This window comes from Carassius gibelio, chromosome B7 (assembly GCF_023724105.1).
Source record: "Carassius gibelio isolate Cgi1373 ecotype wild population from Czech Republic chromosome B7, carGib1.2-hapl.c, whole genome shotgun sequence".
Taxonomy (NCBI): Eukaryota; Metazoa; Chordata; class Actinopteri; order Cypriniformes; family Cyprinidae; genus Carassius; species Carassius gibelio.
The window spans coordinates 26,415,376-26,437,731 of NC_068402.1; the positions used below are offsets into that span (position 1 = coordinate 26,415,376).

At 39.0% G+C, this 22,356-nt stretch overlaps 1 protein-coding gene across 2 annotated transcripts; it reads right to left on the bottom strand.

Annotated features, from left to right (window-relative positions):
* Positions 1-675: 675 nt before the first annotated feature.
* LOC127962700 (period circadian protein homolog 1) lies at positions 676-21,711 on the bottom strand. Of its 2 annotated transcripts, XM_052562348.1 has the most exons (19): positions 21,480-21,711; positions 13,799-14,627; positions 12,703-12,956; positions 12,332-12,453; positions 11,833-12,034; positions 11,159-11,353; positions 10,845-11,030; positions 10,612-10,765; positions 9,362-9,605; positions 9,033-9,141; positions 8,759-8,915; positions 8,499-8,605; positions 5,908-6,054; positions 5,419-5,733; positions 4,053-4,840; positions 3,738-3,936; positions 3,122-3,314; positions 2,512-2,662; positions 676-2,420 (listed from the first exon to the last, which is right to left on the bottom strand). In XM_052562348.1, exons 2-19 carry the CDS (start codon positions 14,170-14,172, stop codon positions 2,100-2,102), a joined length of 4,218 nt encoding a protein of 1,405 aa, XP_052418308.1. In that variant the 5' UTR covers positions 14,173-14,627; positions 21,480-21,711; the 3' UTR covers positions 676-2,099. The 2 variants fall into 2 exon arrangements, with proteins under 2 accessions (XP_052418308.1, XP_052418309.1); XM_052562349.1 differs by lacking the exon at positions 5,908-6,054 and having other exon boundaries at positions 21,480-21,662.
* Positions 21,712-22,356: the final 645 nt, after the last annotated feature.

Below are 22,356 nucleotides of genomic sequence, written 5' to 3' on the forward strand. Positions count from 1 at the left end.
AAAATTGAACGAAAAAGTATAAACAATCAAAAAAAAAAAAAAAAACACATCAACCACCCTCTGTTACCACTTTCCACAGTCTTTTTTGTTCTGATATGCCTATTCAATGTCACATTTCAATGATAAATAATGGGTTTTCCTTGTTTGTAAATTCCTCAAAGATATATGATTTTTAAAAAGTGATATAAGAGCAAATATGTATTGTTCAGTTCTCTTAGTGGTTAGATGCTGTAGATGTTTCTCTCTCTTGGTAGGCCTGTCGTTGCATTGCGGTACAGGGAAAGAATGCAAGTCAAGCCAGACTTTCTTACCAGGGCACTGGCACAAGCTAACATGTTATTAAATGTAAATTTCCTCTTTATATCGCTCATTTAGGTCTGTGCAAATAATCATCCGGTTTTTTGTCTGTGCATCACACTTATTTGCACGCGTTTGTAATTTGTGTGCGTGTGGGCTTTTGTTTGTGACTGGAAAAACCTCTGCATGTGTTTTTATAGCTCAGTGGACATTCTTGTCTACTAAAAGCCTATGGTTTGGTTTGAAAACTGCTTATTTGAATTCCCTCAGCCTCTTCCAAAGCATACAGTGTACTTTTCAATCATATACACACTTGTGTATTCATAGAATTTCCTGTTTTAACCTCGATACTTGAAATATTTGCAGACCACAACAGTGTGAACCATCATCTTTTTATTCTTTTTCATATATAAAGAAATACACAAAATACTTACAAACTTTTCCAGGACAACCTGAAGACTGAAACTGACAGAGAAAAGGTCAAATGAGGAAAAATGCCTTCTACTGTTTGCCAGCACTCATTCGTTAAAATTAACAAATTGCCCGAATTTGTTCACCATGTTTTTTTTTAAACGTATGACTTTCCTTCTTTTGTGGAAAATAAGAGATACACTACCAACTCTTTTTGGGAGAACTATAATTTTAAAACTCCTTCGTTGACGGTACAGTTCACATGCAGACCATTAAAAGCCTCCACTTTTTCGACCCATTAACGGGCGGCAGCTTTTTCTGGCCGTGACCTCTGGAGCTTCCCTTCGCTTAAGTGCTATTCTAAAAGAAGTTTCCTTGGGCTTGGAAAGTCCACGTTGCCATGGTCACAGTAGTGCCATCTAAGTGGTGAACGTGAACTGTAACAGACCAGTGAGACTCTCTGTGGAGCTGCAGTGCATTTCACACAATTCATCCAAGCTTCAACAATGAACAATTCTGCACCAATAATGTATAAAAAAAAATATACAGAATGATAAAAAAAAAAAAAAGGTGTGTAAATTTGGTCAAAAATTCCCACTTTGCATATACCTGTAAAAAAATATAATAACATTTCCATAACATCTGGGAAATCCATAAGCACAAGGTGAGAAACAGTTAGACTGTCCTCAAAGGCAGTGAATCTGTTCTCCTGTCTAAATGCACATCTTACAACACCAAAGTCAACTTAACACCACAGAGTTTAAAGGTCCGTTCATACTTATAACGATAACTAAAACCATAACTATATTCATGGCCACACCAAGGGATGATAATGTTTATTTATAAGCTGTTCTGTCATTTGCTGCTTTAAATGATCAAGCGCTTTAAATTTTGATTCATGATCTGGAAAACAAATGTTCTGAAGGTGATTCCAAATCGTTATCGTGTTATATAGCTGTGGTGTGGACTTCCTTATTCTTATAGAATTAGATGATTAAAGCTTTATAGTCATGGTTGTAGTTATCGTCCTTGGTGTATAATATAATTACCCATTTGACAACATTTGAAATAGTTGTTTAGCATGCCACAAAAATGGGTTTGTGCAGGTGACTAGAACTGGAACTGAACAGGTGGTGTCTCGAGGTCAAACCCAGAGTGGTCTAAAGCTACATACCCTTGATTTCCTGCCAACAGATCAGAACTTCTTTGCAATAACCAAAATATCCAGAATTTTTGATAATCACAGTCTTTCAACAAAGCATTTCAGCTTTACATTCATCATCTGTCAGCCTTCCTGGCTAATGAACATTTCTTTACAGAAATAAATACACTTGGATAATTTAGTGAGCACACAAAAGGTGCCATCAGAATCTCACTGACTCATTGTGTCTTTAGTGTGTCATCTGTGTAAGTGAGGCACCCATTTCCTCCTCGATCTGTGAGGTCACTTCCTGTTCTTCTATCATCATTTCTTGGTCATTGATTTGTGATGACATAATAGTCCCATAGTTCTCAACCTCTCGGTCTTTGCAAGTCTCTTCTTCTCCCTCAGCCTCGCTCTTCTCCATTGCTGTGTCTGCTTGGGTGTGTTTCTCAGCAGTGGCGCCCTCTTCTGTCACCTCTAAAACACTGCAGATCTCCATCTCGTGGATCTCCACATCGAAGGGGGCCGCAGAGGGGACCGAAGGAGTGGACCTACAGCCCACACATGCCTGAGAGACACATTGCATATAAATAAAACAGTCACGACTTGAGTGTTTAGTGGTGTATTGTGGGAGTTATTGTTAACAGACTTAGACTTACAGAAATGTTGATGGCACGAGGCAAGCGTCCAGTGCGGATCCAAGGGTGAACCTGGCTCAATTCGCTCTTCTGTTCCTCAGTGAAGCGAGGCTGCTGTTTCTGCATGGCTCTCAGAGCAGCACGGTCCGCTTTCAACACAGAATCTCGGTCTCTGTTACAAAACAAATTTACTTGGTTAGTTAACTATTACCTTTACAACTTACATTGGTCTTTTACAATGGGTTTGTAGTAGCTTTATGGGATGTTAGCATGGGAATAAGATGTATTAAACCAGTGGTTCCCAACCCTGATCCTGGAGACACCCCTACACTGCACATTTTGCATGTGTTCTTAATCAAATCATCAGCTGATTAGTGGAGACTCCAAGATCTGAAATTGCAGCGTCGGGGTGCCTCAAGGACCAAGGTTGGGAACCAGTATATTAAAGTATATTTTTGAGTCAGCAATGGTGTTGTATAGGGATGGGAATCAAATTTTGAAAAGGATTCGACTTAATGATTCTGGTTCCTTCATTTTTTTTTTGTTGTTGTAATTTTGAGGAAGAATAAATCAGAATTTGCAAGGCAAAACTCTTGTGATGTAGTGAAATCAGTACAGTGTTGATATTAACCTGATGGGCAGCTGGTAGGTCATCATAGTCTTTTCATCTGTGTTGGCCATTAGAAGCCAGATGGGGTCTTGTAGGACACATTTGATGAACTCTGCTTCTCCATCACCCCCTGCTGTCTGCTTGTGGGAGTGGCTGTTCTCCGATGAGTCCACACTGCCAAAGTACTTGCTTGTATGGCTGCTCTGACTGCATCCTGTTAAAGTAAATGAAAAAAAAAGAGAGAAATTTAGTAATTTACTTAAAACTCCTTGAGTAACAACTGCTTAATGGCATGCATACTAAATTTACATACTATCTGTGTGTTTAAGGTGTATATTTATTATATTATGTATGTATGTGTGTGTATATATATATATACACACATACACATACATACATAATATAATAAATATACAAATACACATGTATATAAAAAATATATACATTAAATTTTTCCTTAATATATGTGTGTATTTATATATACATAATAAATAAACACAATACACACATGTAGTATTAAAAAACAACCTTATTTTGAATGTGATTAATCACGTTTTGCAGCCCTAATACTTACTGCCTAAAATGGATCCATTTATAACTTTTTCTACATTTAGTGAATAAATGTATTGCCACTTACTAGTTCCACTTCCCAAAGAGCTGCAGCCATTGGATCCTGATCCTGAAGATCCTAAACCCGACCCAGAGGAGCCTGTGCCTGATGAGCCAGAGCCTGAGGCGGCTGAGCCAGTGCCTGAGCGAGAATCCTCATGTAACAGCAGGTCCAGCAGATCACTGGAGGTGGACATGGCATCTTGATTGGACTCATTTGTTTCACCCTGCAAAGGCCATTAAAACCACAGATCATTACTAAACGACATGATATATATAAATAAATACAAACATAATTTTAAATAACCAGTAAGCAAATTTATCCAAAATTAAATTTTCTTACATTTTCTTTCTCTTTTGAGTCCACTTGTGATCCTCTCTGATTGGAGGAGGCCTGTCCTCCTGCTCCACCTCCTTGTCCCACCAGAGGAGATGTGGTCTGTAGGCCTGATGCCACCTCAAACCGGTTGCTTGGAGACTCCTCCAGCTGCAGCAGATTCAACGGTGAGGAGCATCTGGACTGAAAGAGTGGAGACTCTGCTCCTTCTCTCTCAGCCACTGCCTCTCTTTGGTTGTAAGACTGAGGCGTGCTGGAGCGAGAGTGGGCGCGTGGGACAGGGGTCGGGACCTGACAGGGCGCCAGGGAGGCCATGTTGACAGCAGGGAAAGGGAAAGCTGGGTTTGGGCTGTAGAAGGGCTGAGGCATACCCATGTTGGGCTGTGGGAACATGTAGTTGGGTAACACAAACGCCATCATCGGGTGGACCATGGGAGGTGCCATCTGTGAGTTCTGAAGGGGGAAGCGTAGCCCTGTTTGTGTGCTGGGATCCGAGATGGAATGGGAAAGGGGGGGATAGATGGGATATAAAGGAAGGATGCCAGATGGGTATGGGACAGAGGGAACACTCGTTTGTGACCCTGAGGTGGGCCAGGAGGAGGAGCTGGCTGAAGGACCCATGGGTAGGGAGGAATTAAAGGGCCTGTCCAGGGAAGGAACCCCTCTTAGGGGGTCAGCTGGGCTACTAGACCCTGTCTGCTCTTTAGCTTCCTGGTGCTTCAGTCTTTTGCCTCCTCGACCACGTCTACGCCCACTACTACTTGCTGCTGGGTAATCACGAGAGCAGCGCACACCTAAAAATCAAGAGAAAGAGATACATTACTGGTCAAAGGTTTGGAATAAATACGAATTTCTGTTTTTTTAAAACATGCCTTTCAAGCTCACCAAAGCTTTATTTGATATAAGAACAGGAATATTCTAAAACGTCATTACAATTTCAAATAACTTCTCAAATGCTTTCCATGTGAATGTTTTAATATGCAATTTGTTGCTGTGTTTCCAAAGTTTAAGTTTTAGCAGGCATTACTCCAGTCTCCAGTGTCATATGATTCATCAGAAATCATTCCAATATACTGACTTGGTGCTTCATTATTATCATTTATTATTTTTGCTGGATTCATTGAAGAATATAAAGTTTAATAAACAGCATTTTTTTTAAACATAAATATTTTTAACTAGTCTCGTCTTTACTTGACGTAACTTTTTATCAATTTAATGTGTCCTTGCTGAATAAAACTCTTTTTTTTTTAATCTTTCTTACTCCAAACTGTATTTTGCGTCAAACAAGCAAACACAGCCTTGGTGTACTCAAGATACTTCTAGCAAGAACTTTTGCATGTGTTTTTCTGTTGTTGCATGAGCACATCCTTACCTCTTGCTAAAGGTGCAGTTGCTTGTCGGCGCACAGCTGAGGTCGGGTCAAACACTCTGAGTTTGCTCAAGTCTCTGAAGCGACACATGAAGTTCTGCTCCTCTTGTTGTGTGTGAGCCGACAGAACCTCTTTTGTGAGACCCAAACATTCTCCTCCGGATCCTCCAGCTACCCCGGTTCCTCCTGCACCTCCTCTTCTCCCTGCATCAAAAGCAGGGCTAGGGGGCAGAGAGGGCATCGTTGTGGGAGGAACTTGGGGTTGAGCAGCAGGATGAGCAGCATTTGGAGTAGGCGAGGCTTCCTCCATTACAATATCTGTGGAAGCGAGGTAAAACAAGAAGAAGGGATGAGACAAATAAAAACTAGTGCCCCAAAAACTGACCACAAGAAAAAAAAAAGAAAGACACTTGATTGCTATGCTTGCTCTGTTGTATTATACGTCTTTGGTGCCCTCTCTATTTCCTCTGTGATACACATACACTTGCCCACCTGACTCAGGAGGTTTCTTGTCCCCCACATGGACGATGGTGCTGCTGAAACTGCATTGAGAGGTGACCGAGGCTACACTTTCAGCTTTACTGTGCATGGCCATTGGGGGTAACAATGTACTCTCCTCTACCAGAGACAGAGACGGACCTGCAGGTTAGAGTATCTGTTAATACTAGTGTTGTAGTCAAGACCACCTAAACAGAGACCAAGTCGAGACCAAGACCAGAGTGTGATGAGACCAAGACAAGACCAAAACTTTAAGGGGTTGAGACCAAGACAAGACCAAGACCAAACCGGCACTCCTGAAATTCATCTGAAAGACCCACATTTACTGAACAGTCTTTTCAGGATTAACTTTTAACCCTGGGTAAAGTATAATCAGTGTAAAACGTGAAGCAAGATAACCCAGGATTCCTTTTACCCAGGTTTTAGAATGACCCAGGGTTAACTATTTCAAATGTGAAAAGCCCTTGTAGAGCTGCTACCAATAAAATCATATCAATAACAGAATTCATCTTTGCTCTGCAGAGGTTGCACAGAAGCTGCATCTAAATATGTACAATTACAACTTCAGAAATATTGTTGAGATTAATCTTTTGAAATAACATTTTGAATATAGAAATATAAAATGACTCTGAATACTAAAACTGCCAGTGGGTTAGGTGGCAGCAAATCACCAAGTCATTTATTCAGCCAATTCATTCAAAGCAACCGATTCATTCACAAACAAATCACCACTGTGTGCTGCTCAGAAACTCGCTACAGTTCTGCTATGGGATTTGTCTGGAACTCTTTTCTTTTCGATGCTGTTTTTCATTTTTTGGTCATTTGTATTAATTTTGGTGAAATTTTTGGTACAGTTCCCCATTAAATTCTGACAGGACACAGCAATATCAAAAGAAATTACATTGGAAACAAGCATTGATTGCATTTGGAGCAGTACATCTACATCACATCAAGAATGTTAATGCACCAGCAATTTAGTAATATTTCTGCAATTGTGGTCTTGAAATAAACTCCAGAGAGTCCTTTTAGTCTGAGACCAAGACAAGACCTAGTAAAAATGCAGTTGAGACAGTGAAAAGACCAATACCTTCACCAAAAAAACAAAAATGGTATAGAGGGATAGAGCACCCAAAAATGACAATTCTGTCATTAACCACTCACCCTCTTGTCGTTCCAAACCCATAAGACCTTTTTTCATCTTTGGAACACAAATTAAGATATTTTTGATGAAATCTGAGAGCTCTCTGACCCTGCATAGGCAGCAATGTAAATGTAATGTTCCCAGACCCAGAAACATAGTAAGGAAATCAATAAAATAGTCCATGTGACATCAAGGGTTCAATCATAATTTTATGAAGCTTCAAGAATACTTTGTGCACAAAGCTAAAAAAAATGACTTAATTCAACAATTATTTTCCTGCAAATAATGTATTCCATCATTATGCAGAGTACCATGACGCATGCACATTGCTTTCCTCTGCACATAAACAAGTTGTGTACTACGTCAACAGCACCAAGCGCAAACCTTGTTTACATGCAGAGGTACTCTCGATAATGGCAGAGATGTGATTTGGAGCAGAATTGTTGAATAAAGTGTTATTTTTGTTTTCTTTGTGCACAAATAAGTATTCTCACAGCTTCGTAAAATTTAGGTTGAACCACTGATGCCACATGGATTATTTCAACAATGGCTTTACTACATTTCTGGGTGTGAGAACATTTCAGCTAAGTTGCTGTCTATGCAGGATCAGAAAAGCTCTCGGATTTAATCAAAAAATATCTTAATTCGTCTTCTGAACGGAGGCTGAATTGTAGATGAAAACAGTTCTTGAGGGTTTTAGAACAACATGAGGGTTAGTTCCATTTTTGGGTGTACTATACCTTTAAGACTGGTTTTGAGTACTACAACAAGTTAATGCACGGCATATATTTAGTACTGTAGCCTATATATACACAATATATCAATTCTATATAAACTCTGTATAAACTATAAAATATGATAATCTGTGAATAAAAGTATTAATTTATTTTGAAAAATAATAAATACTTATGATCCCAAACATCTTAACGGCACAATTCAAAATACCAGCGGCCAAATTTGGCAGTATTCTAATGTAAACACTACCATTGGCAGAATCATTTTTGCTGTATAATACATTAACTGTTTATCATTTTTCATTTATTTATTTTTTGTATGCAATCAGTTTTTAGCAAATAAATTTGTCTGGCTTAAGGTAGAATTATGAATTCTGTCAAGCTAATCAGAAAGTCTAGCTCACAAAGATTATTTGCAGTGCTTTCTTTTCAGCAAAATAAATCAGGCCTACTGGCCAAATGTCACATTACATAACCAATGTTCAGGAGTCATTCCTTGCCTGCACTAATTAGAGCAAATATAAATGCCACTGTAACCTTGTAACATTTATGTAGACCTTTATGTAAATAGAGTGTGCTCCAGTGTTCTGCTGTATCAAAATCTGTATCATTAAATTAAATTTGAATAGTAGTTGCATTGTAATAAACTGTAGACCTGTAAATGAATTTAATTAGTACTGTGCTGCATTAGTTTATCATTGGACCATCACCTTTAGCATTGCCTGGAGCGTCATCATCAGAGGTGGAGGAGGCAGTGCAGGAGGAAGAGCCACACTTCCTCTTCACCGTATTTGGGATGTTACAGCTCTCCAGATACCTGATGAACCAAATAAAACCATGAGTCCATGACCTGGCAATCGGACTGCCATCACAAGGACTAGAGATGCTCATTATATAATAAAACTATTAATCTGAAATTCACAACACCTCATCAGTCATAGACATCACTATAATGACTATAACTACAAACCTAACAATGCTATCCAAGGAGTTGATTTGCTGATAAGAATAGGTGGTGGGCGGCTCCTTCTGCACGATCATGGAGGGTGCAGAGCTCTTCGAGGGTGGAGCAGCACAAGGACCGAGACTGCCGCCCAGATCTGCTGCTTCAACTGCTTGCACAACAGCTATTTATCAGACAGAGAACATCTTGAGATTAATATCTTGAAAAAAAAATGTTTAACAGAGCAACTGTCGGCTGTGTCTTTATAGCTACTATGAATATACTGTGAGTGGTTGTGTACCTGCAGAGGAATGTTTCTTAGGAGGAGGTCGGTTGCGGGATTCAATGAAGACTTGTTGTCCGCTGGTCTTCACCATGTGAACATCTTTGCAGATTTGCTGGAAGGTCATCTATTTGAAAAGCAGTTCATATAATTTAGGTTTACTAGCCATGTCAGGCCTGCCTTTAAAGTCTATGAACAGCACTAACATGCACCTCAATACTTCATAGTGTTCAAGGTCAAGAAAAAGTTTGTTTTCGGTCGCATATGGACTGAAACTGCTAAAATTAAGAGGCCTACATTACGCTTAAATATTAAACATTATGAGTGCTGTGTCTTTAAACACTCACAGGTTTGTGGAGCTGCGAGGGGTCCTCTAGACCTGGTCCACTGCTGTCTGATGAGGAGGCGGCACTGGGCTGGTGCTCGTGGGATCCATTACTGGCCAGACTACCATAGCCATGAGAGCTGCCGCTGTGGACGGGCTGCACCAGGAGCCTATGGATATGCTCACTGAGCTGAACGATGTCTGGGGACAGGGTCCGCTCCTCCGGACCCCTCGGCAGGGTAAAGACATCCTCATTCAGTGGAGAGCTGGAAGGAAAGAATCAAGAGGTAACTATGTGTATGTACAGAGTACAAGAAGTAGAATTTGTTTTTGTTAGTGGTGGGGATTTTTTATTATTCTAGGGAATCATTTTGTCAAAAGGCTTCGGTTCAGGGTCTCTGAATCAGAGACTTTTTCTGTGGTACATCAATACTCCAGTACATTATTATTTTTTGAGTGCTATGAGCAAGTCATTAAATCAGTCACTCAAAGGATTTGTTCAAAAACCTTTCAGAATTTGAATGTTATATTGTGCGTTACATTAATGACCATACCCAGACCAAACCAATGCATTTTCAAAAGGGACTCCAATCACCATCATTTTAATTGTACATGGTCATTGGTTCCAGCTTCCCCCTTTTCATGATCTGAATGAGGCAGTAATAATGTGTGCATGTATACAGTTTGTGGAGAAGCACTCTGAGTCACCCCAAGTTGGAAGAAAAATAAAATCAGTGTTGAGCTCATGAAAAATCTGTCTGTGTCCACATGACAGAGCATGTGCTTATGAATTTGATTGAGTGTGGACACATTACATACCAGTGTGTAGGTGGCATGTGATGGAGGAATTATGGGTGTATGCTTGTGTGTTTATGCTGTGCACATGTCTAGATGTGTGAAAATGTAGAAAATCGAGTTGTGCACTGAAGAGGGAGCTAGTTGTGCATATTACTTTGTGTTGCACATGTAAATTACAATGGAACCAACTAAGAATTTTTTATTTAAAAGAAAGCTACATGAAAAAAAAAAAAAATTCACAGCATTAGTTTTTACTGTATTTTTGAGCAAATAAATGCAGCCTTGGTGAGCGTAAGATACTTAATATTTACTATTTCAAAAGCATTTTAAAAATCTTATCATCCCAAACCTATGAATGGTAGTGTATCTATATAAGATCTGTCTCTTGTAAGTCTGATTTGAATAGATAATGTCACATGAAGAAAGGAAGTTATGCTTGCTGAGAGATAGTTTTGTGTGTAATCTGGTTCTTACGTTCTGACTTTGTGCCGGCCAACAATGAAGGCCACTTTCCTGCTCCAGGGGTTAATGAAGGAGGACCAAGAGGTGTCGATGGTCAGATACTCTCCATTTTGTGCGCACATCCGCAAGGGAGCGTGATCAAACGGCTGCCCTGCAAACTGAAGAACTGAAAGACAAAGGAAAAGTCAACATTTAAATGAAAAAGGAAACGGACAGAGGTTAGAGAGAGGAAGGGAGTGACTCACTCTTCTTATGGATGGCCACCATAATGGGTCTGTCATCTGGATGGATGTACAGCAGGACTGGGGTTCCCACAAGGTCCTGAGGCAGGTACCCCAACAGAGCAACTGCCCGCTCATCCACCTCCTGAAAGAGACAGCTGGGGGTGTGACTGGTGGTGAATATCCTCTTATCTGTAGGAATGCGAGGGGCTGAAAGCAGGATTGAGAGAGAGAGAGAACAAAACCAACACAGAGTTAAAAAAGGCATTTGGATTTTTTCCATTTGGCTCCAAGCATTGTGAAAAAAATACAATATACTTGTTAAACAAAAAATGTACCCTCATATCCCGAGTGCACTCTCTCTGCGATGAGCAAACAGCAGGGTTGAGGGTAAGCCGCATCAGAGTCTTGGAGCGTGAGCAGGTAGGGGGTCAGTCTGAACGGGTAGTACCTCACGTCGCCACTGGTTGAGATGTCGCCACTAATGCGACAAAACATGGACTTCTCTTGGGTGCAGTCCGCCGGTGGAGAGACTAGTGAAAAGATAGATCAAAGTTGTTTAAAACTGTAATTGTATGGTAGGGGAGGTACAGAGGTCTTATGATGGCATCAAAAAGACGGATGGATCCAGGTAAAAAGAGAATTCTGCCCCTTCACTAAAAGTCCACTGCACCAAAATTTTGACGCTTATGGTAAATGGAAGCTCAACCTCACTGGTTGCTATTGTGATCCATTCATTTACTTTTTGAATTGTCAAAGTTTTAGTGGAACTGACCTTCAGTGGAGAGACCGTTCCCTCAAGTTTCATTACAAATATCCTCATGTATTTTAAAGATAAACTAAAGTCTTGGTTTGGGTATGGAATGACATAATGTTAGAGTAAATGATCACAGAACTTTCATTTTTGGGTGAACAGTCGCTTTTAAGTCTAAGGTATTTTTGATCCTTCTGGTTGTCAAATGTTAGTGTAACATGCCATAACACAACTAAAACACACCACGTACAAACATACCAGAGCCGATGCAGGAGGCCCAAGGAGGTAGTTTGCTGGGTGCAGTGTTGCTGTAGAAGGTGCTCACATCCTGGGGGGCCAAAAGCTCAGAAAACAAAACTCCATGCAGCTTCTCTGGCTTACTGCGCAGAAGAGATGAACCCTGTGGGGATATGTACACAACCTTCCCTGACAGGAACGAAACCGCCATTGAGAAAGTGTCCTGCACAAGATAAAGAGACACTCTTTTGTAACTTCTAACAAACAATGTACACGGTATCTGCATGACTGAGAAAAGCTGTGTAGCATTTTACAGAGAGAGAGGACAAGATGAAATTTGGGATGATTTTGCTATCTATAGCGTGTCTGTAACCCACGTCTTATCTTTGTTTTTGCTGACAGAATTAAAAAAAAGTAAGCCAGTAACTGCATTGATGAGACTGAAACTACTTTTCATGCAATAGTTTAATATTGTGTTACTACCAGAGAGAGATATGGGTTTGTGTGCAAGTCAACGTACTGTATTTTTGAGCGTGTATTCGGAGGTGATATTGTCCAGTTCTTCAACAGTGAAGGTGGAGAGATCCAGACTACAGCCATGACACTCCTCAACATTCCACTGGTGATAATACTCCTGATTGGCTGCAAGAAAAATACATAAAAAGTCTTTGACATTAACATCACTGTACCCACAAACTCCATTCCTGTTATAGGTGAAATGTATAATTCCTCTGCTTCTAGTGGTACCAAACCAAATTACAGAAGCAGTGATTATTTTCAAATGCTTCATTCTACTTATGGTTCTTAGAATTGAACTGAAGAATACATACATCATTCCTTTGACTCAACTCAACATATGTCACAAAAACAACATATGAAACTCCCACTCACCTTTGACTTGTCTGACACAGCTGAGGGCGTATTTGAGGGCGTTAAGAGTGCTGGAGCGTCCCTTCATCTTTCTCTCCGGTGGCAGACGGATCTTCAGCTCATTCAAGGCTCTCATCAGCTCTTTCTGGGTCTGGACCCGAGCAGACTGATTACTGCTGCAGCCGCTGGTGGATGGCGGGTCTTGTTCAGAGCTGGCGCTCAACAGGCTGTAAGCCAGAGAGCTGCTGGGTGGAGACGGGCTGTGAGAGTTTGAGCTGAGGGACAAGGGATCAAAAACAAGAGTTATTTTTACTTAGTATTATAATGTTAAGAAACACATTTCAGAATTTGCTTTTTAAAGGGGTCATATGATGTGATTTCATGTTTTCCATTGGACTGATACAAGCTGTTTGTGCATTTATAAGATCCGTAAAGTCGTAAAGATTAAAGTCTCAAACCCACAGATATTCTTTCTAAAAATTAAGACTCAACCACACCTTCCTGAAACGCCTCATTCAAACACGCCTCATTCTACGATACTGTGTTGGAAGATCTGCATACCAATTGTTTATGCAGAGAAAAAAGGCGTAACTTTTATTCTCTATGTAGTATTGTTGCCGCCGCCGCCATGTTGTGAAGACGCTGTGTGTTTCCAAATATGGTAAGGGCTGAGGTATTCAGCCAATCACAATGCACTGGATAGCTGGCCAATCAGAGCACACCGCACTTTTCAGAACAATGAGCTTTGTCAAAATCAAAGTGTTCCGGGAAGGCGGGGCATAGAGGAGCAAGAATAATGTACATTATGTGGAAAATAACATGTTTTTTAACCCTAAACCACATAAACACACTGAATTACACCAAATACACAAAATAATGTTCTTTTTAGCAACATCATATGACCCCTTAAAGCATTATCATTTGCATTTGTGTTTATTTTTATAAATTATTAATAATTTATTAATCTTAATAATTTTTGTAATCTTAAGGCACCCTTGAAAGATTACCCCAAACTGGGCCCACGACTGAGAATGCTAAAATTAAAGGTAGAATAAAAAGAAAATTTTGACTCTCATATTGTTTAAACCTGTTTGCTGCTGTTGTTTTTGAATCTCACCTCTTGTTGCTCTCCGTAGTCTCCACACACATGCCGGAGTCTTTTCCATTCTGACTGGAGAAACTCTGATAACTTCTGTTCGACTGTCTGCATCTGGATCCATTCCCTCTCTCACTTTCCCTCTCCCCAGAGTCATTTCCACTCGATAGTCCATCCGTATCATCGGAATTCGTCCCTTGGTTGTCACCTGTGGATCCTTTGGGATCAGATACCCCTCCTGGAGATGATCCTGTCCCGCTATTCACCGGATTTGATGAGGGAGAACTCTCACTCATGCTGCAGGATCGGTTTACAATCCCTGCCTTTTTCTCGACCCCTCCTGCTCCTCTGTCTGTATCATTGCTGGGGGCGGAGTCTGAGTTGACATCACTCATAATAATACTGTAAAAATACGCAGTTGCCGAGGTGATAGGATTCACCTGACAATAGATTACACAGAGTTGAAGAAGTTCACTATGTTGGACTGCCTGAACTACAGTGGGAAATCATTTTGGTGCAAATATTCTTCACAGATTTGAAACAAAAACAAAAACCATGGTGTTTCCAGGTGTCTCACCACCCTGTCCTTGGAACCTCAAATCAAGTAGTGCAAGTGGGAAGTGTTTCGCTAACTGCAGAAATCGTTGTTCAGTTCAGAAAAACAGACACAACTGGTTGTTATGAAACAGACTTGGCTGCTGCGACGGAGGCAGATGGAGAGTGACAGTGAAAGGAAAAAAAAATATATGCAAAAAACAGCCACTGAGAAATTAGGCTTCTTGTCGGGTTCTGGCCATTTGGTCTCCGTCTCTTTGGCCTGTGTGACACTCTATCTTTTCTCAGAGGACAGCTGCCAGGAAAAAAAGCAAAAGAAAAGGTAAGTATCAGTCCGAAACATACACATGTACAACAAAACAGACTTGAGTCGGTTAGTCATCTTGTATTACGTAGCCCCATAAAATCTAATGGCTATTATTATATGAGAACATCCTGTTCTTTAACAGGAAATGCTACTCAAGAAGGGTTTTCAAAAAGGTAAATTGTAATTATCAGAAATTTTGCACAGACTCAGTGTGATGCTGTATGTGACAGCTCAGATAATTCACTCTCCCAGTTGGCAACTACGGAGGCTTTTTCTAGTCTCCTTGGTAACTAAGAATACTATGTAGAACCACAAATCCACAATCTACACTCCACCTTCAACCACACAAGCTTGATTTGTCTTTTGAATTTGCCAGCTACAGGGAGCAATACAAGGATCTCTGAGAGCCACCAAGACATCAGTGTTTACCTCAAGATTAGGATGACCAAGTTGGTTTTTATTAGGTGTTCCAACTCGGGTATTCATTTGCATAAAGCTGTGGGTCTCTTGTCATGACTCATCAGAAATTAACAGCTTTCATAAATAAATAAATAAAAACATACCACGGTCTGACAAATAATAATAATATTAAAAAATTAAGCAGCACAACGGTTTCCAACATTGCACGAATAATAGCAGATGTTTCTTGTGCACCAGATCAGCAAATCAGAATGATTTCTGAAGGATCATGTGACACTGACTGAAGACTGAAGTAATGGCTGCTGAAAATGAAATGCAATACATTTCACAATATTACTGTTTTACTTTTGATCGAATAAATGCAGACTTGGTGAGCATATGAAACTTCTTTAAAAGTATCTTATTAAACACCAAACTTTTAAAGGTAGAATTGCAGGGAGTTGTATTAATTTGGATTTTCAGGGCTTTAAAAAAAGAAAAAGGAAAGCCAAGCACCTTGGACAGCACATTTCCCTTACACGGTTATTTCCGAGTGATCTTAAAACAGCATGCATTCTCCACCTTTATCCCTCAAGAACACTTAATCTCATAAGACTCTGTTCTGTCAAGACTTTTTTCTACTTCCTTTCTGGGATTGTTACTGTCATCCTAATGATCCGACACCATTTGGAGCTGCTGAGTTTAGACCTGTACACAACTGTGAATGAGCATGTACTTCAAATAGCGCCTCTAAGCAAGCAAGAGAAGTGATACTAAATATTAAGTAAAATAACTCTAAGCCAATCAGTTATTCTCAAGCATATTAACTGTGCGACAATGTAAAAATGGACAGGGAAAACTGTCTGCTGGTACTGAATGTAGTAATGGATGTAAATGCAATCCACATTTTATTCCCAATGCAGTAAACCCCACTGACCTCATTTGCTTTCATTTGCTTGTTTATTAATACTGTTCATATTTGTATATGTGAACATTTCTAATCAGTTGCTTGCAGAGGGAAATCATACATCAGGACACTTTGTTAGACTTTACAGACATAGATTGTATTCCGAGTTTGCACAGCTTTGATCAGCAAGAACCTTTTTACTCACAAGTAACTGGTTTAAATGTCCAACAAGCCATTACAAACAGCACAATAAATAAATAGACCGACCAAATATATATATATATATATATATATATATATTAGGGGTGTAACGGTACACAAAATTCACGGTTCGGTTCGGTTCAATACACTGATGTCACGGTTCGGTTCGGTACGGTTCGGTACGTTTTAGATACAGCAAAAAGAAAAAATTGGCAGATAAATTTCCTTGATTTTTTTAAAAAATGTTTTATTTATTAAAACTAACAAAGTATGTGTTTTTTTTACATTGAACAATGATGGAGCTATTCTTTACCCATCTTCTATGGTGTTTTCTTAGCAGCATACTGTATAAAACAAAAATAGCTCCTTATAAAAATTTTTTTAAAAATTAAATGTAATATTGTTGTAGTGGTTATGAACAAATACAAAGATGTAACTCTTTTTATATGGAACTCTATAACTCTTTATATTTAGTGTGTTTTTACTCAATTGGTTCTCTATTTGGGCTTATGTTTTTTGGAACAAAGCAGGAATTACGGTCTGTCTGAAATGGGCTCGTGAAGGAATATTGTAATGGGGCTCAATTACATTAAGCATGTTCTTAAAACCTGCGTTTTCCACTACAGAGTAAGGTCTCATATCCGCGGCTATAACGTAAATGCACCATTCGCTGCGGTGATGTCCGTATACGGAGCCCGGGACGTCACCTGTAGGAGAAAAAAAAGCAATCCGTGGCGACGGTTTTGCAATCCGTCCCCTCAGTTTATAAACCGTACTCACGAATTCATAAACTGTTCACTCGATTTAACAAATCGTGCCCACAGATTAACAAACCGTGCCCACGAATTTCCAATCCGTGCACTTAGATTTTGTAAACCGTACCCTCGGTTTTTGAATCCGTACCCACGAATTCATAATCCGTGCGCACGCTTTCGCAATCCGTTCCCTCGGATTTGTAAACCGTACTCACGGATTCATGCAGCAAACTCCTACGTGTTAACATACAGTTTTATTGAATATTATTATGTGGAATAGGTTTACAGCAAAGTGTCTTAAGTGATTCTCTATCAAGTGTAGTACGAGGTGGAATACAAAGATTTAATAAGAAAGATGCGCATTAAAATCTTGTTCAATTGCTGATAATCTATAATAGCACTTGATTATTATTGTGCAATAAACCTGGCATTGTGACTGACTCTGGAGTAATTTTTTCCTCTTTTGTAAGTTATTTTGGATAAAAGATTCTTATGCATAACCTGTTTAATAATATATAATAATGATACAAATAAAAATAAAGTTATTTTTTATAATTTTAATTTGTAGGCTAAATAAATGAGTACAAGACAGTAAAAATATTTGTCATAAAATAATTTGTGAATTGCTTTATTTTTAAATAACCTTTGGACAGTTTTGGAAATGCTTGTGTACAATTCTTTCTTAACATGAAGACTTATTTTTGTGATTTTATTATACTAAGCTCCACCCACCTCACCCCACCTGCCGGAGTTAGATGCATGTTTCACTGTTAAGTGTAAAATGCGTGTCAGTTTTCAAATCCGAGGGAACGGATTGCGAAAGCGTGCGCACGGATTATGAATTCGTGGGTACGGATTCAAAAACCGAGGGTACGGTTTACACAATCTAAACGCACGGACTGGGAATTCGTGGGCACGGTTTGTTAATCCTGGGTACGATTTGTTAAACCGAGTGAACAGTTTATTAATTCATGAGCACGGTTTATAAACTGAGGGGACGGATTGCAAAACGTTACACGTTATCGTTACACCCCTAATATATATATATATATATATATATATATATATATATATATATAAATATAAAACAAACTATATTAAAAAATGTATTTCCTAATTACTCTCCCTTGGTCTGTTAATAATCTGCTGTTGTGTGCCTGATCTTATATTGGTACCTTGGCAATAATCTCCTATTAAAAAAGCTGTTTATTAGAGAAACATAACTTGAAATAAAAGGAGTGAAAAGATAAAATGATTTTTAAAAAATGCGATACGTCACAAGTTTAGTTTCCTACATTCCTGCTGGGTTCGACTGACGACAATGCAGACGTGCACGGATGAAGGTGTGGAGAGCAGACTGATAAACTAGTTACATTTTGTAAGTCAAGCCACCTGGTATACAAACAGTTCACCCTCTGTTCCTGAAGTAGTTTCTACTGAGCGACACCGTTGCTGTCTCCACAGCATTTCGACACCATTATTGTCGTGATGCTCTTGCTGCCTGCGCGCGCTCCCTAAGCGCATGTGTCTGTTGATTCCCTCAAACTGAGCTTCAATCGTTTCAATCGTTTCAATCGTCACATAATCCATGCGAATCAGTTGAATGCATTTTTAATGACTTTTAGACAGTCACTTATCTCCACCTACTGGCGTAACGATGTAACCTGCACAAAGAGTTAAAAATCCTAACCACTAATAACGGGATATGGCCAAATATATATAAAAATCTGTTTCTGTAAAAGTGCATGACCCAAGTTATCAAAAGCCTAAAAGGTATTTATCTAAAAAAAACAAGGTCATCATAAGCATGGTTTAATATTGGTGCCAGGTGCTTTGACAGACTACTTGTGGTAATGTGGAGGTGTTTTTCTCTACTGAAATTTACTGACAGACTCAATCTACACTCAGTTTTTGCACTTTTTGGGTAAATTAAACTACTAGCAACATAGTTCTCCCTGCAAATTGAACTGGAAAATAATTATACATCCATTTCCAGTAAACAGGCAATAAATAAATACCAAGTAACTGGGACTCTCAAATATGAATCTAACCTAATCTCACTTTTGCTTTGATATGCAAAGAATGTTATTTCAGACCTGAGGTACACCAAACATTTTTACCTAACTGTCACCTAGTCTCACATAACCAAACTTTCAGCTAACAACATACAGTCTGATCCACCCTGCAGCATATTTTGGCCTAGAGCTGCACACTTAAGACAGGAATAGACCGCCTGGTGAACACGTACAGCATGATTAGTCTGTCTTGTTTTTACATGTCATTTAGGGGCAGGTTTATCTGAAATTGTTCTACAGTAGTTGAATTGAATAAAAACTAATTGAATGGCACAGAAGTCCTAGTCCATGAACAGCTGCACAGAAAACAATGAAATAAACAGAAGAGCAGAGGCGTCATGCCCATTCATTTTTGAGCCAAGTGGATTTTGAATGCAGCTTCCAAAAAAAAAAAATAGGCCAACAATATATATATATATATATATATATATATATATATATATATATATATATATTTTTTTTTTTTTTTTTTTTTCATACAATCACACCGGTGTGATTAGAATGTTCTCTGCAGCACAGCATCAGCTGCTAAATTCAAATCTGGCACAAATCACATTGGCTGGCGCAGAGCCAGAAACAGACACATTTTTACAGCGCTTTTACAGCGTTATAACCATTAATGCACAATTCTGTTGAGCATGTGAATGCAATCAGAGGCCTTCTGATAAGTCATTGCTAAAATACTGGTGTTTTTTTTTAACTCATTCGCCGAAGGAATCCTCAGAAACAACAGATGTGCTACAATCCATGTAGGATATTCATTTCACAGTGTAAACCGCTTCAGTGATTAGAAAGAGTTTTTGAGAGTACTTAAAATGTTTTTTTGCTTCCTTTCTCTACAATGAAAGTGTTATAATTAGTTACTTACAATGTTTTTATTAAATTCACATTAAATACAAAGTCAGTTGTGCTAAAAATATTTTATGGCATGACAACCAGCATTTGTATGCATAGTTATTAGATTACAGTATTAGGCTACTTTGCCCATTATAGATCAACTAACATTATTTATAAAAGATGCAAAATGCATTTACCTACACATATTTGAGAATCAAGATATTTCATGATATAATTAACACGTTTGGGAATATATCTGCTTTGCAAATACAGCAAAAAGACATTTGACCAATACAGGAACTAAATGCCACAGACTGACCTCACAGTAAAATATAGAGAATAAAAACTGGGGAAGTGGACAACAATATACTATATTTTGATTGAAATATTACTTTTCAGTTAAAATTTATTATTTATTTACTATGCAATCCTTGAAGAATGACATCATATCATTCCTCATTAATTCATTACATTTTGTATAAATAAAAGGTGTAACATGTTAAATGAGAAAGTATCAAGAAAACATTACAGATTGTAGCTTTAGAAATAAATATTTGATTTGATTCAACATAAAACCTATCACACAAACATTTAGGCTCAATGGCCAAACATAAACTATGAAACAAAAGAAAGGTAATTTGAGAAACAGTTCAGTGTTTTTTTGTTCATACAATGACAGTCATTGGTAACAAAACAGCTTTGTTATCAACTGTCTTCATAAAACCTTCTTTTATGTTCCACAATATTCGGGACAAAAGCAGCACTCGTGCAATATGCTGCTCTCCCTGTGTGATATCGTATGATACACAAACTCATACAGGGGCATTTTTTGCACCAATATCTTGAATTTTAGGGCAGTTCTGCAATTTATGGAGTTGCTGCCTTGCATCATATTTGTCAACAGTATGAAATGTAAGATGATGTAGAGGTCTGGGGGCGGGGCTAGTGTGTCGACTGATCGCGTTATTTTTCATAACTAATTAAGTTGACGATTTAAACTGAGAGCCCTAATATATACACACAATTGACCTATTTTGCCAGTTTAACATTCCCCTGTAGTTCCATCATGAACCCCTAGGAGTTTGTAACTAATAGCATCACGATTCCCTGCTTTGTTAGTTTTAGGAGGTCAGTTTTGAATGCTTTACCATCTTAACCACAACAATATTTATTTCCGACGATTATGATTATATTTCAAACCCCCTAATGTTAAGATGAAATGAATACAGGACGTTTGCCTCACTTTCACACGGTTTCCCTGCTATTTCTCACATAAATTCCGATTTAAGTTACTAATGTAACTTTCATCTTTCTTTTAACAAGGATTTTTGGGGAATCTGATGAAGTACTCACACTGTATTTGCTCCGTGCATGCATGCATCACGGTTTCATTTGTCCTGCATGCACAGAGCTACGTCATCAAAAAAAGGTGGACAATCTTAAAGCAAAGCACGGAAATAAAATAAGCGGTTTTAAAACATTAGTATGATGGTATGACGCAACGTTCAATGGCTAATCAATTAGCGCTTCTATTTGTACAATTCATCCAAATCAGCACATTCAGCTGGACAAATGTACCGTTGTGAACATGTGTTTAGAAATGTAACTTAACAGTCGTCAGAAGTATAAGAGGTTAAATATGGATTTATCTTAGTGCTGGCCTTACCTTATAGATCTTACTGCTCGGTTTCTCTTGAACAAGACGATAAATTCGTCATACGTCGGAAGAGTATCGCAATGTGTTACTGATCTTATGAAGTCGGCTGAATGTAATGGGTCCACTCCACTGACATTGCGCTGCTATTGTGCGCTAGAGATTTGTTTCCTCAAGACACCAGACACACACGAATACACGTGCTTTCCAATCTGTCCACAAATCTCTTGCATCAGGGAATTCTATTGGCTGTGCTCGTAGACAGCCACGAAATTTTATTGGGTAACCCCGCCCATTCACGGCGAAGTGTTCGCTGATTGGCCATTGCCAAGGGCGCTCGGCACATGTTTATCTGCTGTCACGTTGCAGCGCGCCTGTTGTTCTAATACATGAGCGCGAGCATGTAGTGGGCAGTACGACACATTCTTGTTCTGTTGATGTAGATTCAAATAAAAAAACAAGGATGACCCATTTTAACCCATCAAGCAGACTGAACTAGATCACAAGCAGTTATATTCATGTGATTATTGACACACTTCTTATTAATAAAACGACACAAAATAAAACATACAGCAATGTTTGACTGCGTAATTTTAATGAAACATTTTAAAACGTTTTACAGGTCCCTGGTTTTCAGGGACCATGCGAAAATCTAGAAAAATCGCTGAATTGGTTCTTTGAAACGAGCTGTAAAAACAGTGGGACTTCCCAAAACTACTGTTTTACATGTGATGATTTGCACATCTCGATTGAAAAACCTGGTGGTGAATATGAGCCATGCACAGTTCCACGTGCCTCAGAGGCAGCCTGTTGGTGACGTCAAGCAGCTTCTGCGACGCCCTCAAACTCACGTGGCGGGTGGCGTGGCTCACTGGTGCTGTGCGGATGA